The 15493-nt window shown below is 39.2% G+C and overlaps 1 protein-coding gene across 2 annotated transcripts in view; it reads left to right on the forward strand.

Annotated features, from left to right (window-relative positions):
• Nucleotides 1-15493, forward strand: part of LOC127416614 (CXADR-like membrane protein) — a 140942-nt gene that overhangs the window by 100179 nt on the left and 25270 nt on the right. For both annotated transcript variants that reach the window (XM_051656049.1, XM_051656050.1), the window contains exon 2: nt 1766-1923. In XM_051656049.1, the coding sequence (XP_051512009.1) occupies nt 1766-1923 (158 nt within the window). The remainder of the gene's footprint in view (nt 1-1765; nt 1924-15493) is intronic.

Below are 15493 nucleotides of genomic sequence, written 5' to 3' on the forward strand. Positions count from 1 at the left end.
ATGAACTTAAAACAACATAAAACTTAAATGAACAGACACACATGAGAGGCCGTGTGTGTCTCTCTCCCCCTTGAACTGGCACCTCCAGCTCGTCTTTATCCCCCTCCTGGCTGATTATCCCGATTCAGGGCCAACCGTGTGTCCTCACGGCCCAGCCCCGCCCTCCTCCTTGTCACAAACTTTAATAAACTGGCATCAGAATTTGTACAATAGCTTGCACAACTTATCTTGTAATTATGCATACTGTAGAGATTCCTATCCCAAACGGGTGAGAGATGGTCCGGTACTCTGTGTTAGTAGATTGTCTCCATAAAACCACTGCAACACGATTCTTTACTGTTAAAGGCTTTCTGTTGCGTGTTGTGGTCTGTTCAAGATAAGGTCTCAGTTTGTGACATATAAACAGAAATGTCTCCCTGCTCATCCTGAAGTTTCTGCGTCAATCAAAGTAGGACCAGAACTCAGTGCTCTCACACCAAAGCGTGATCGATTTCTGGTCCAACAGGATCTTTAAAAATGTTCAACAGAGAGTCATTCTAATAAACTTTGATATGATATGGTAAAATAGCAAGCAATGTGTTAAATAAGATGTTATCAATACATGAGATATGAGTGAGAAAACCAACCTTTGAGGAGAAAGCTGAATTGTCAGCATCAGTGATGTCAGCATCATAAAGTGAAGCCCCAGAGACAAACAATGCTGCTTCAGCAAGATTTTTCCTTGCCACAGTGTCCTTTTTCTTAGCCTCTGCATTTGTGTGTTATGTTGTGCTTTGATTTCATTCATTTTTTATTGTGTTGTCTATTTATCTTCAGTAATTTAAAAAAACATGTAGTCAAGAAAACCTAGCACATATTTAGAGTCAGCCATCTTGCAAAATCTTGCTGTACCCACAATGCAATGCATTCAAGTGGACTGGGTTCCAAAAAACAACAGTATGAACAGAAAGTGGTCTGAGACCACTTTAGAGCTAAAGTGAACCAAAAAAGATCTGAGTCCTCTTTCAGGGACAGGGACAGTGTGAACGTCCCTATACCTTTTTCACTCAGTTCACTTTTCGGTCCACTTAAGGGTTCTGAGTTTGGTTCTTTTAAAGAGGACCCAAGTGTGAAAACACCCTGAGACAGGAGTGGTGATGGTAAGCATGTATGCTATGAATGTTCTGCATGTGTGCCGTGTGTGTGTGTACACCCTCTAATGTGTGGCCGCATCTCTAGCCATCACATAAAGTTTAGAATTTTAAATTTTTAATAAAAAAAATAAATAAATAAAAAATATATATATATATATATATATATATATATATATATATATATATATATATATATATATTATTATTATTATTATTATTATTATTATTTATTTTATTTATTTTTCTTACTTGGAATGGAAATTTTATGGACATAAAATTAAACATATTCGCTGTAGTTTGTATCAATCTTTTGAGATTTGTAAAGCCTCGTTATTTTCTTTTTTCTTTATTTAATGTGCCATGCTATAGCATCTGTATCTTTTAATTTAGATATTTTTATTTTGTGACTATATGTAATCATACTACATGCCTAAGTCATGAGAATTTCATAAATTAATTAATTGATTTACAATTTTAACGGTTTTTAACTTTTGATGATCTACAACCTGAAGCACATTCTCTCGATTCTCAGATGTCCCATTTGTCATTTTATGATTTAGGTGGGTGCCCGAGAACACACCATTCAATTACATATTGTTATAGTAATGTTCTGTTTGCGTCTTTCTGTACAGTGCTGTTGAGCTTGCTCTCGGCAGGGGCTCAAACCGAGATGAAGCGGGTTGTTGGGGACAATGCCACGTTGCCTTGCCATCACCAGTTCTGGCAGTCGAACGGGCAGACGCTGGACATCGAATGGCTCCTGCAGAAACCCAACGTCAAACAGCGTGTGGTAAGAGATCTCCTCAAAATCAAATCTTGTTTATTTAATTTCTGTCTCACTGTCTGTATTAACCTCTCCACCCTCTTTACTTTATCTCTGGACTTGAGCTATGTTTTGCATTATACTGTACTTTTCATACTGTCTGTCTTTCTTTTCGGTCTTACTCGTTTCTACTCATCTACACTATATGTTTGTTTCTGAGCTTTCTGTGTACACTTCTTTGTCTTAAACCTTACTCAGAATGTAGTTGTTTTTTTTACTTGAGGAAGGAGATTTCATTTTGGAATTTTGAAATACTAGTGGTCAATTTATTGACATCCAAATCAGAAATGTCTGTTTCCCTTTTGTGGAACTTGAGCTGCGTATGAACGCTATGGGACACAGTCCATGTGTCACGTGGTCTGAAGCCCTTATACAATCACGCCAATTAATTGGCTGATGGCGCTTAAGCGACACCCCCTAAGGAGCTATGTTACAGGCTCCATAAAGGCTTTCGCTTTCATGCCATCGAGTTAGATTTTTTGTTCTTCAGTGCACAAATTGTATAAGCCCATGTTTGTTTCTAGCGACTCACGTTGAAGCAAGGATTATTTTTCTCCCTCTTGAGTGGCAAACATGTAAGGATGTCATTTACAGTGTAAATTTCAGAGCAATTTCAATATGGTTTTCCGAATAATACAAGGGACCGACGAGGACAACGGCGCTTCGTCAAGGTTCGCAGTTTCTCACCACGAGGCTTTATCCCCATTTGTTCCAGTTCTACGGCCTCCAGATTTGGAGATCCGTGTGCTGGAGCCATTTGGGATTTCGACATTGTGTCTGAGAAGATAGTGTGAACGGACACCGGAATCCTCCTCATGTTTGTCGCCCTCCCCCTGAGCAAAGCGTGAGTCTCGTCGGACATGCTCTGAGGCCTAGCTCGGCGGCCATTTTCTGATGTAAAACGCGTGCGAGAGACCATGCGTGTCATGAGCCGTCACCACTGAAAAACGCTATATGAGAGAATATGTTATTGGATGGTAAGGAAACAAAATGGGCTCTTTTGTCCCTATTGTCTTTTTCTGTGTCGTTCTGGGAGAATGTACATGAATAGGGCAATGGAGGAGTGGCCTTGGCCTCTCTCTCTCCCCGATAGAATTACTGCTCGTGGTGGAGGGGATCCTGCATGGACCGGTAAGCCCGGCTGCAGAACAAGAGGACAAACTAACGTGCGGAGTGCTCAGTTGGTGCCATTATTCTCTCGGGATTCTATCAGGAGATGTGAAGTACTTTATCTTATTTTTTTCTTTCGCCCATTTCGTGGATCACACAGGCATTCTAGTGAGAGAAGAGACATGCACTGCTTTCTCTGCTCTATTTTTCAATGGTGGCATGGTTGTCACTCTTTTTAGACAGCTGTTGGATCTACACACAATGGTTTTGCAGTTCAACCAAGTGCATCACATTAAGGAGTGCCTTTTTGAGTTCACCGGCTCCGTTTGGACTTTCCCTCGGTTTCCCCCCACGGCTCATGCTGGGGAACGAGTTGGTCAGAGCGATGCTTTTGTTTGCAAGGGTGATAGACAAAGGACTTTGTGCCTCCTTCTATGAATCGAGGTTAGCAAACGCACCCCCCCCCATGTATCACGTACAGATGAGCACTTGGGGTTCAGATCTGCGATGTTCAGAGGACCACTGTCTTCTGACCATCCGAAGCCCACTAAGGTATTTATTGATGAAGCAGAGTTCTCTATCGAGTCAAGTTCACCATTCTTCCGGTTACTCATTCTTCCCCGTTTAACATGCCAGGTAAGATGTTTTATTCCATGAGCGTCCCTGCTGTAGACACTTCAGGGCATTTTTTATGCATGCCTGGATATAATACAGGAAAATCATTATTTACTCTCATTCAATCGGCCGCAGAAGCTAAGGCACAGGGGTCTCTTTCCGCTGTGCCGATGATTGTAGAACAGTCGCCAAAAGTAAGCCAAGAGTGCTATCTAGTGGTGACACGTTGCGCTACAGGACAGAGCCATGCATTAATTCCTTTGTCTGCCCGTCTAGTTGGAAAACTTTTCGAAATGGGTCATGCAAACGATAGAACATGGTTATATCATGGTGGCTTGCATCCCATTCTGGATTTGAGACATTTGTATTTCACTAACTAATGAAATGTCAATTCAGAATTTTGACGCAGAAACAAATAATGTCACAAGTACAGCCAGGGGACTGATGAAAGATCTTTTTCAGTGCTGTATGAACTCCACAAATGGACTTCAACCACTGAGGCACGTGCTTTGTCACTTCAGAGTGATGCATGGGTGCTACCAGGCTTTGTTACCATGGAAACAGACCCGCTTTTTAATATCGGGCATTCCATTGGGACAGGTGTGTCACCGCTAAGTGGTAACGACAGAAGCCTCCTCCATGGGTTGGGGCGCTGTATATGCCAGCAGCAGGACTGACACATCCACTGTCTGAAGATGTTCACGGAGAATGGACATCACATCCTCAGATTTTGGAACAAATCTGGAGGAGGTTTGACAGAGCGGAAGTGGACCTTTTTGCTTCGAGCGAGACATCGCACTGTCCCCTCTGGTTTTCTCTCTCGCCCCTGACACCACTGCTTCATTTTATAGAAGTTATGGGTATGTCCCCTCAATGGGGTGCTCTTTTGAATAATGGTTTATCCCCCGCTGTGGCTGATACCATTCTAAATGTTAGAGCTCCATCGACAAGGAGGCTATCTACATTTAAGTGGCATATTTTCGCTTCTTGGTGTACAACGCAAAGTGAAATTTCAGTTCACTGCCCTGTTGGTACAGTGCTGGAATTTTTGCAGGAGCGTTTTGGGGCAGGGTTACCCCAGCAACACTTAAAATCTATGTTGTCACTATAGCGGCTAACATGCACTTATCAATGGCGTCTCTGTTGGTAGACATTTTCCTGTCTCTCATTTTATGCGTGGGATATGCAGGCTTAGGCCTTTTGTCCTGTCCTCGTCCCTTTAAGTGATTTATCTGTTGTGTTAGAGGCACTCTCGGGTGCTCTGTTCGAGCCCTTGACAACAGTTATTGGTAAGTTTTTGACTCCTAAAACGGCCCTGCTAGTGACATTGGCATTGTTTAAGAGAGTCATGATTTGCATGCCCTGTCGATCAAAACCTTGTTTGGGCTATTTGCCCAAGGTTATTTCCTTGTCATTTCACTCACAGACCATTAAATTACAGTTCTTCTCTCCACTCCCATTTTAGTCAGAGGAGCATGAAAGGTTACATATGCTTTGCCCAGTTCGGGCACTGCGAGTTTATGTTGACCGTACTAGCCAGTGGCGTAAGTCAGAGCAGTTGTTTGTGTGCTTTGGTGACCACAACAGAGGTGTTTTGTTGTACAAGCAAAGACTGTCTCATTGGCTTATTGATGCAATATCGCTTGATGCAATTTCGAGTGCTTATGAAGCGTGCAGTTTACTTTCGCCTTCAGGTATTCAAGCCCATTCTACGAGGAGCATGGCATCCTCACGGGCTTTAGCTAGACCTGCCTCAGGGAACTAAGTTTACGTACGAAACCGAGACATTTTCTCCCATTTTCTCTCAGAAAATTCCCAGCCAAATTACTAACTGTTCTGTTCTGTTTTGTTTTGTTTTGCTGTTTGGAAATGGTAATTTATCAAGGATGAATTGTTCCAGAAATAGTATTCAAAATCTTTTTAGGGCTACCAATCAACATATTGTCAGCAATGACAATTTGAGTACACTACAATAGAGGCTTCTTTCAGAAAACTCTTTTGAAATTAATACAATTACAGACCCCTAACCCTAAGTTTCAAATTGAAAGGGATATTTCACCCGGATTTGTCATCATTTACTTACTCTCGTGTAATTTCAAACCCATCTGACTTTATTTCTTGGACCAAGATGTTATGCACAATGTGGGTACGGATAGCCTCAGTCACCATTCACTTTCGTGGTATGGGTAAAAATGCTTACACACACAAGGAATTTGTCATGGTGACTGAAGCTTCCAGTGCAAGAGAATGCAACCTATATACATACATACAAACATATACATTTAAACATATATGCATATAGTGATATAAAAAAACCCTGATATAACAGATAAAAAAAAGAATATACAATAGCGTAATAATGTTGTTGTGCTATTGTATTACAGTTATGCGCAGGTGATGTAATGTATTGAAGAAGAGGTAGGATATGTTAAAGAATATACATAAAATATAGATATAAGTAGGAATGGATGGATTGAATATTGCACATGGTTGTATTGACCAAAGGAAAGTATTTGGGGGCAGTTTTAACTGTTCATGAGGTGGATGTCCTGAGGGAAAAAACTGTTCCTGTTCTTGGCTGTTCTGGTGCTCAGTGCTCTGTAGCGCCGGCCAGGGGGCAACAGTTCGAAGAGGAAGTGTGCTGGGTGAATGGGGCCATGTGTGATTTTACCAGCCTTTTTCATCACTCTGGATGTGTATAGTTATAGCAGGGTGGATAGGGGAGCGCCAATAATCCTCTCAGCAGTCCAAACTATCCTTTGAAGTCTTCTGATGTCTGACTTGGTAGCTGAACCAATTCAGACAGTTATACTGTAGAAGTGCAGAGGACAGACTCAATGACTGCTGAGTAGAACTGTATCAGCAGTGCCTGTGGCAGGTTGAACTTCCTCAACTGGTGAAGGAAGTACAACCTCTGCTGGGCCTTTTTCAAAATGGAGTCAATGTGGATCTTCCACTTCAGGCCCTGTGAGATGGTATTGCCCAGGAACCTGAATGACTCCACTGCTGCCACAGTGCTGTTCAGAATGGTGAGCGGGGTTAATGTTGTAGTGTTCCTCCTAAAGTCCACTATCACCTCCACTGTTTTAAGTGTGTGACCAGGTTGTTTTGACTGCACCAGATGCCCAGCTGTTCAACCTCCCTTCTGTATGCAGACTCATCGTCATCTTGGATGAGGCAGATGAATGTAGTGTCATCTGCAAACCTCAGGAGCTTGACAGAGGGGTCCTTGGCAGTGCAGTCATTTGTGTAGAGGGAGAAGAGTAGTGGGGAGAGCACACATCCCTGGGGGGGCACCAGTGCTGATTTTACAGGTGCTGGAGGTGAATTTCCCCATTTTCACTAGCTGCTGCCTGTCTGTCAGAAAGCTGGTGATCCACTGACAGATAGAGCCGGGAACAGAGAGCTGGATTAATTTAGTCCATAGGAGAGTGTCTTTGATGGTGTTAAAAGCCGAACTGAAGTCAACAAATAGTATCATTGCATAAGTCCCTGGTCTGTCTAGATGTTGAAGTATGTAATGCAGTCACATATTGACTGCATCATCCACAGACCTATTTGATCTATAAGCAAATTGAAGGGGATCCAGAAATGGTTCAGTGATGTCCTTCAGGTGGGCCAACACCAGTCTCTCAAATGACTTCATGACCACATACATCAGAGCGACGGGTCTGTTGTCATTAAGTCCTTTGATCTTGGGTTTCTTTGGGGCAGGGATGATTGTGGAACATTTGAAGCAGCAGGGAACTTCACACGGTCCAGTGATCTGTTGAAGATCTGTGTGAAGATGGAGGTCAGCTGGTCAGCACAGGATTTTAGACAAGTGGGTGAAACACCATCTGGGCCCTGTGCCTTTCTTGTCTTCTGTTTCCGGAAGACCCAACACACATCATCTTCACAGATCTTAAATGCATGTTGGATAGCATGAGAGGGGAGGAGGGTGGTGGCAGGAGGTGTAAATGTTTGTGTGCTGTATTACTAAACACAGGACAAACAAACAAAAACAGCAAAAAAATAATAATAATACATGGAAAATTATTATTTACTCTCATTCAATCGGCTGCAGTAGCTAAGGCACAGGGGTCTCTTTCCAATGTACCGCTGATTGTAGAAAAGTCGCCAAAAGTAAGCCAAGAGTGCTATCTAGTGGTTACATTTTCATAAATGTATGAAATTAATGTCATTATTGTATGGGTACAGAAGACTTGGAATATAGTGCACAAGTCAAAAATGTCAAAATCTGGTTTCGATTGTTGTCTTATTCTGCAAAACAAACAGTCACCCTAAATTCACAAAAGCACAATTGTTAATGGTTTAAGACTTGCGAGAACAGCACTTCTCCATGCATCCCTGTCATCCAGCCTTCAGTCACACCTTTAAATCAGCTTTTTCTACACCTCTCTCTGAAATATACACACTCGCTGTGGACACGTGTATCAGCACAGCTAACAGATGTTTCCCCCATCTCTATCTCGCTCTCACATAAACACAATGAGATAAGAGTGTTGCCTTATCTGATAAGAGCATTGTCTTAATCTTCCACTGTGAAACTAACATTGTTTGAACACAGCTTCAAGTTTAAATTTCCTTTATGTAGCAGCGCACCATAATTCATCAGGGAAAAGTTGATATGTGTCAGTTGCTGCGTTATACTTTCAGATGAAATTAATTATCTGATTGCGATAAGGCTTTTTATTCTCCCATATAGAGGACAGAGCAGTGGTGGATTATGACTTGCAAGGGCCCCGGGGCCAATTTTCTGAGATCTTTGCAATCTATTTTCATTGATTTAAGTCTCTTTTAAAACCTGTTCTGTAATTTACAGTCTGTAATTCAAACACACCATGGATGTGGTAAAGAAATCATTCAACCCAAACACGTTCGCTGAACCGCCACTGTTCTTAAAGAGACATTACAATTTTAACGTTTGTTATACATAATGTGAACTCAATGTAAATACTTCAAATTATGCATACAAAGTGCATATATTTACAGGGGCCATAATAAATTATGAAATATTTCAAATTGGCCTGGTTGCTAAGGAGGGTAGAGTCACATGGGGTAACCTCCTCGTGATTAGTGGTTCTTGCTCTCAGTGGGGTGCGTGGTAAATCATGCTTGGATTGTGGAGAATAGCACGAGCCTCCACATGCGGAGTCTCCGCGGTGTCATGCACACCGAGCCACACGATAAGATGCATGGATTGACTGTCTCAGAAGCGGAGGCAATTGAGACTTGTCCTCCACAGATTGAGGTGAGTAACCATGCCACCACGAGGACCTACTAAGTAGTGGGGATTGGGTATTCCAGATTGGGCGAAAAGGGGATAAAAATAAATAAATAAAAAACAACAACAACAACAACAATAGTGATAAGAATTAAAACTATATACATTTTTAAGCAAAAAAGTATAATTTTTCTACATAAGTTCCTTTGTTTTAAACAAACATACATCATTTATTAAAGCACAAGGGCTTATGGGTATTCCACACAGCCGCAGTTTTGTACTTGATCATTTTTAGTTACAGTAGTACTCAATGCCAAAGTTTAAATAATGTATATTTTTGAGTTATGATTCCAAAATGTGACATTTCAAATACTGTTTAATTAGGACCGCTTAAATGTTTTTATTAATGACAATTTTAGGATTAAGAGAGTAACGATAACTTAATTAAAACTAGTAAGAATAGTAAAAACGTAAGCTCATGTTGAGTAAACTTTTTTTACAATTTAAGGTTACTATTAGTATTTACAGTGTATGCAAGGGTTTGGTGAAATTCGGCAAAGAGTTCAGGTAGTTCTGGCTCGCACTGCTATATCTTTTGTAACTCATCTGAATGATGGAGTGCGTTCCATTCAGAAATGATCATCCTTCTACCCTACAAAGACTTTACCCTCCATTGTGAGTGCTTTGAAGGGCTGAAAGGAGTGGGGCTCAAAATTTGTGGTTATTTGGTCATTTTTGGGGGAAATTCTGTTTGGAATGACCCTACAGCTTGGCTACCATTATTATTCTTCCATCGAAAAGCCCCGCGAAGGCATAATGTAAGCCTTTTCAAAGTGTCCAAAAATCCCCTAGACTACATTACATTGACAGAATATTAAAATGAGCAATGAGTCTGTTTTGGAATGTTCGTAATTTCAAACTTCAGCTGTCAAAACTTACACACAAGCACTTTAACCTGTTTTAAGATGCTCTCTTCTTTCTTTCTTTCTTTCTTTCTTTCTATATTTCTGTTAAACCTGTAAAAAAATTTCAAGCATTTAAATCTATTTTAAACTTTCAGACAAGGTTTTGTCAGGCCAACATTATAGTTTGTCTCAAAAAACTTTACAAAATTAGTTTAATCAGTACTTTTGAACCACACAAAGTAAAATATCAATATTTTCTTTTTCCCAACCACCTAAGCCAAGTTATTTTTTTATTTTTTTTATTTTTATTTTTTTTGTAATGTAGGACAAACATGCAGTTATAGCAATGCATAGTATAATGAACATTTTTGTTTGATAGCCCTTTTATACAAAGAATAAAGATTAACCATATAAAGCCAACATATGAAATAATAGTCCGAAAAATATATTTTTTATGCCTGTTTAAACCTATTTGTTTCTACAAAATAATGAAATTTTAAGCACATGTTGCTTGAATTCAATAAATACTCATTTTGAAATATCAGTAATAAAACAAATGTTATTGTTAATTTTAATCTATCAAAATCAGCAAAAATGTCACATAAAAAAAACTTTAGTGCATCAAAACATGATGGTAGCTATTTTTGGATAATTATATAACAAGGTCTTCTACTTCCAGTACAGCATGAAAACTTTCACCAGGAGATAGTAGACATCTCATACATATTGTGATGATGATGTAGAGGCTTTAGAAAGTCATGTATCAAAAATGATACGCACGATGTTATAAGGTTAATGAGTTGCTCAAAAAATTTAATTAGAAACAGGAAGGCAAAAGGGTCTTATAAGAGGGCTGGGGGCCCTCATAGTCACAGGGCCCTATTGAGGAGGCCTTGTATACACTCTGGGGCCCACATATTTAAGCATATGTAAACATTTGTTTTCAAAGTTGATGGGCTGCGAGACTTTGAGCCTAGGGCCCCTGGTAGTCAAGGGCCCTATGGGACAGAGATTTTTCCTTTGTTTGAAAGTCAATGAAGATCTTTTCATAATCAGATGAGATTTAATAATAATAAAAAATAATAATAATAATAATAAAAGACTTACGAGGAAAGGCCTAAAAAGACTCTGTGATAGCTCTGGCCCATCACATATAATATTTAACAGAAAGATAACATTTGAGGCTCCATTAATTAAAACCAAATGTCTGAAAATATGATTAGGAATAAAACCCAGCCCCTGGCATAATGAATTTGTTATTCTTTTGTTTAGCAACGTGTTGTAGAATGTAAGGGGCTCTATAAATGAGAACTGTATCCTTAATGCCAATGGTTCAAGTTTGACAAGTTAACATGGTCCCCTGCTGGTAGATGTTGTAACTACAACATCCCCAGGATAGTACGAGCAGTCATTGCAGACAGCTCCTGTAGGTGGACCCAACTTCAGGTCTGTTGATGTGTAGTGGCACCAGTGTTTAGTTTTTCACTCCAGGCATTAAGGAGGCTGTCACAGTCAAACTGTGTGTGAAGTTGAATGTGTGTGTTGGCAGCTGTGTCTATGTGTGACAGCCATTAGCAAACACAAACAAACACCAAAAGATGAAGTTGTTGCTCAGCTGAGGTTTTAGCGCCTTCCGCAGGGTGACACAAGAACACAAAAGCTCTAACCCGTACTTTTTTTTTTTCTTTTTTTGTGTAAATTATTATAATTTCAAAGGATGAGCTTACACATGAGTAAAGCACAATATTCTTCAGAAAAAAAAGAAAAGAAAACAAAACGTAAAATTGAAGATTGATTTTTTTTTTATTCATAAACTGTAATATTACACTACAGTATTTATTATTAAACAACAGCAATGATACAATAACACAATTTAATCGTAATTTATTGTCGAATTACTGTTTCATTGTTAACGATCACTTTTTTGCTTTTGTGCAAATAAAAGGAAAAAAGGGAAAGTAAAATGTTCACTTGTATCAGACCCTGTTCTATGGGGGTACTTAAACCACTGCCCACAGGTCGGTATATCATGAACGTTTTTTTTAATTTATGCAATCTGGCAACCACGCATGCGAGTGTGCTTGCTTTCTCTCTCCTCTTCGAAAAAAAAAAAAACGTAGTGCTGAATAGTGCTATATTATGCTCAAAGAAATGTGTGATGCAGCCACTCCAAGTTCATTCGTGAGGCTGCGTGTGCTGTTTTGTGCCAAGTTTGCAAGCAAACCTTTTCAGTGATGAACTTTAGTAAAATCCCAATAGATCTTCACATCATTCACACACGGAAGGGACACGCGAGCAAAACCAAGCGAGAGAGGAAAATGTTTGTTCTTTGTGTTATTTGTAAAATGCTGAAGTCCCTCACACCTGTATACAATAGTTACCCTGGCAGTAATCATTTATCAGTGTCATGCAGCCTGTTTTATTCAGTTGTGTGCTGAATGGGATACCAAACAGACCATTGACGAGATGCACATCATGACCCATGAGCACGTAAACAGGTTGATAATGTTTTGAGAATAAAACAACTTTGTCCACTTTGCGGCAAACATTAAAACAAGCTTTCAGAATCTTTAATTTCCGAATATTTTATTTTACTATTAAACCAGACTCCTGATGTAGAGTGTTACACTGAATACTAAATTACCACTGCATTGAAGTATGGTAAAATAAACAATTAATAATTTTATTCAACCTATTCAGTTTCACTAACACATGATAGAAAAGTAGAAGCAAAACTTCAAGCAATCGCAGAATGGTCCCATCAGTATACTCTTCAGGAAATTGTGCATCATTCATTGAGTGCATGAGTGAGCTACTACTGCTGGGTAGGGTTGCACGAGCTGTGCGTAAGTTCTCACGTAAGTTAGGACTAAAAGTTCACACTAAGGGCTTAGTAACAACTAGTTAGTTTGTAACTAAGTCAATGCTTAATTTGGTTGAACCACCTGTTCTTAAGGTAAGACTTAACTAGTAGGTCGTAAGCTCTCTGTAAAGTGATGCGTAGTCGCATAATATGACGTTTACTTGTATTTATCCAATTGTTTGCTCACGTAACTGTCAGCTGTAATAAATTAAATCCCCACTGAAATATGATACGTAATAAAAGTACATTTGATAAATAGTATATTTGCCCTTTGTAAATAACAATAAATAGGAAATGTATCTCAAATATATAAGGGGTGATAAATAAATACTAATACATCAAGCTGGAAAAATAGACATTTATTCATTTGAATATCTTATATATTTCGTATATGTTGACACTTGACACTGGGCGAAACACCCTGAAAACGGCACCGTTAGATCGGTTTCATGCTGAAGAGCTGCTAAAAAGTATGTTTTTTTTTCTCTCGTAAATGAGTGTAAATGCCAACACCATCATATATGTCGAAAGGATTGAAGCCTGTCACGCAAAACATGAGCTCATTGATGTCATTAAATGAGTCTGCTTTTTTATTCCATCGGTTACTCCTGGTTGGAGGCTTCCGTAAATATTTTGTTTATAAGTAGGGTTACGTCCTACCTAAGTTTAATGGTGCAACGCTCAAATATTTAGTAGTGCGTAAATTGTGACTTAGTGCCCATTTACGCCACAACTAGGCTAAGTTGTAATGTACATATAGCTGGTGAAACCGGCCCCTGGGCTTTAAAGATACAACTATGCAGAACTTTTTATCTTCTCTCTTCCATGTTCTACATAACAGCTGATGTGACCCCTGTACCAAAATAATTGCACACCTCTGCTCAATTGAATATGTAAGACTAATATTGTAAATTGGCAAGCAGATTTCCTTGAATCCCAACAAACACACAGAAATCCCTGCATTTTGTGAATGTTGCATCAAAACTTATAAACGTGTATGATTTTGCAAATCCGTATTTACGTTGTTTTAGTAGCATTTAAACATGATTTAATCTATTAAAAAATCTGTAAATACGATACATCTCCACTTTACACAGAGCACCCCCACTATTTTCATAAGCACCCTCAGTGATTTTTATCTGGAACCGGGGCTGACTAGTATCCATCCCCATCACAAGGGCTCTCGTCAGTTCGGCAGAGCCCTGCCCACAAGCATGATCTCTCCAAAACGGGACACCATTTTTATTAACATAAATCATATACAGAAAGTGAAAATTGCATTATAGATACTGCATAAATACAATGAAATCTATAAAATTTCATTGATACTGTTTTCCAGTCTTGCTCAATAGGGGGTGCTTCAGCACCCTCAGCACCCCCCTTCCTGCGCCTTTGCTGGGGTGCTTGCCCGAGCAAAAGTTTCTGCCTCAAAAGCTAGGGTGTTGTTAACCGAGATTAACAAATGCTGTGATAAAAATCATTGTTCTTTGTTGGTTCTTGTTACCTAAAGCAATAATTAACGTTAAAGCTGCACTACGTAACTTTGTGCTCTCTAGCGACATCTGTGGTTGAAATGTAAATTTGCAAGCAGTTTGCTGAAGAACACTTTACGTCTGTCGTGTTTTGACACTGCTCTGCTGGATGAATCTCATGATTTGAGCTTCTTGCCTATGTGTGATCTGAAAGATATTCAGAGCCGGAGTCATAATGTGCTATTTTCATGTTGCTATTATTATGTTAAATGATTAAACATTTAAAAATTAAATATAAATTGCTGTGGTGAAGATAAATAACACTCTCATTTACATATTTTGAATTAATGAATTTTACACGTATAGCGCTTATCTGAGAGTACAAAGCACTTTTACACTGATTACAAATCACCACCAGTTACAAGCATATTTTAATATGATTTTTCAAGTGTTTTATCTTCTATTAATGTTTGTATTGTACTACATTGATCAGTTTAAGAGGTGAAACTTGTGATATGCTGATACTAGTTCAATGGAAGACTTTACATTATGTACAGCACAGTGTTAATCTTGTCAATGAAATCACTGATGAAAACGTTTGTTGACCAAGGGTTTTTTGATTTCGTCAATTATAACAAAGACAAGACGGAAAAGGCGCATCATGAAGATTATTAAATAATTGTATTAAATCATACTGTTGACGAAAATTTGACAATAAAAATTATACTGCAAGATATTAATAGTGCAAGATATAAACAGAAGAAGAAACTTCTCGATAGTAAGTATATAGAAGAAGATATTAGATATGGATTCATCTAATCCATTAATCTAGTATGTAAGGGATTTATCCACTTGAACTTGCTAACACCGTCAAAATAAACAGTTTTAAAATGGGGTAAATACCTCATTCAAACACATCCTATTTATACATCAATATATCCACAACATTTATGGAACAACTACATCTACACAGTGAAGCAACGCGCACGTCAGAATATGCATTGCGTAACTTGCATTGTGAATATGCGGTTTCCATATGAAACATGCTACTCGCAATGTATCTGTTACAGGTTAAGGATGGGCAAGGAGGAGGCGGGAACTGGTTGAACAGTCAATGTAAATTTTAACGCAAAACTCAACATAAAAAAAACATAAACAGACACATACACATGCAGCGCAGCCACGTGTCTCTCTCTCTCTCTCTCTCTCTCTCTCTCTCTCTCTCTCTCAAACTGGCATCTCCAGTCCTCGTCACACTCCTCCCCCGCCTGTTTCAGGCCGGGGTGCCACTGGACTGACTTACAACCCCCCATCTCTGGAGGGGAGATGCTGCCCTTCCGGCCAT

The sequence above is a fragment of the Myxocyprinus asiaticus genome, chromosome 26 (genome assembly GCF_019703515.2).
Source record: "Myxocyprinus asiaticus isolate MX2 ecotype Aquarium Trade chromosome 26, UBuf_Myxa_2, whole genome shotgun sequence".
Lineage (NCBI taxonomy): Eukaryota > Metazoa > Chordata > Actinopteri > Cypriniformes > Catostomidae > Myxocyprinus > Myxocyprinus asiaticus.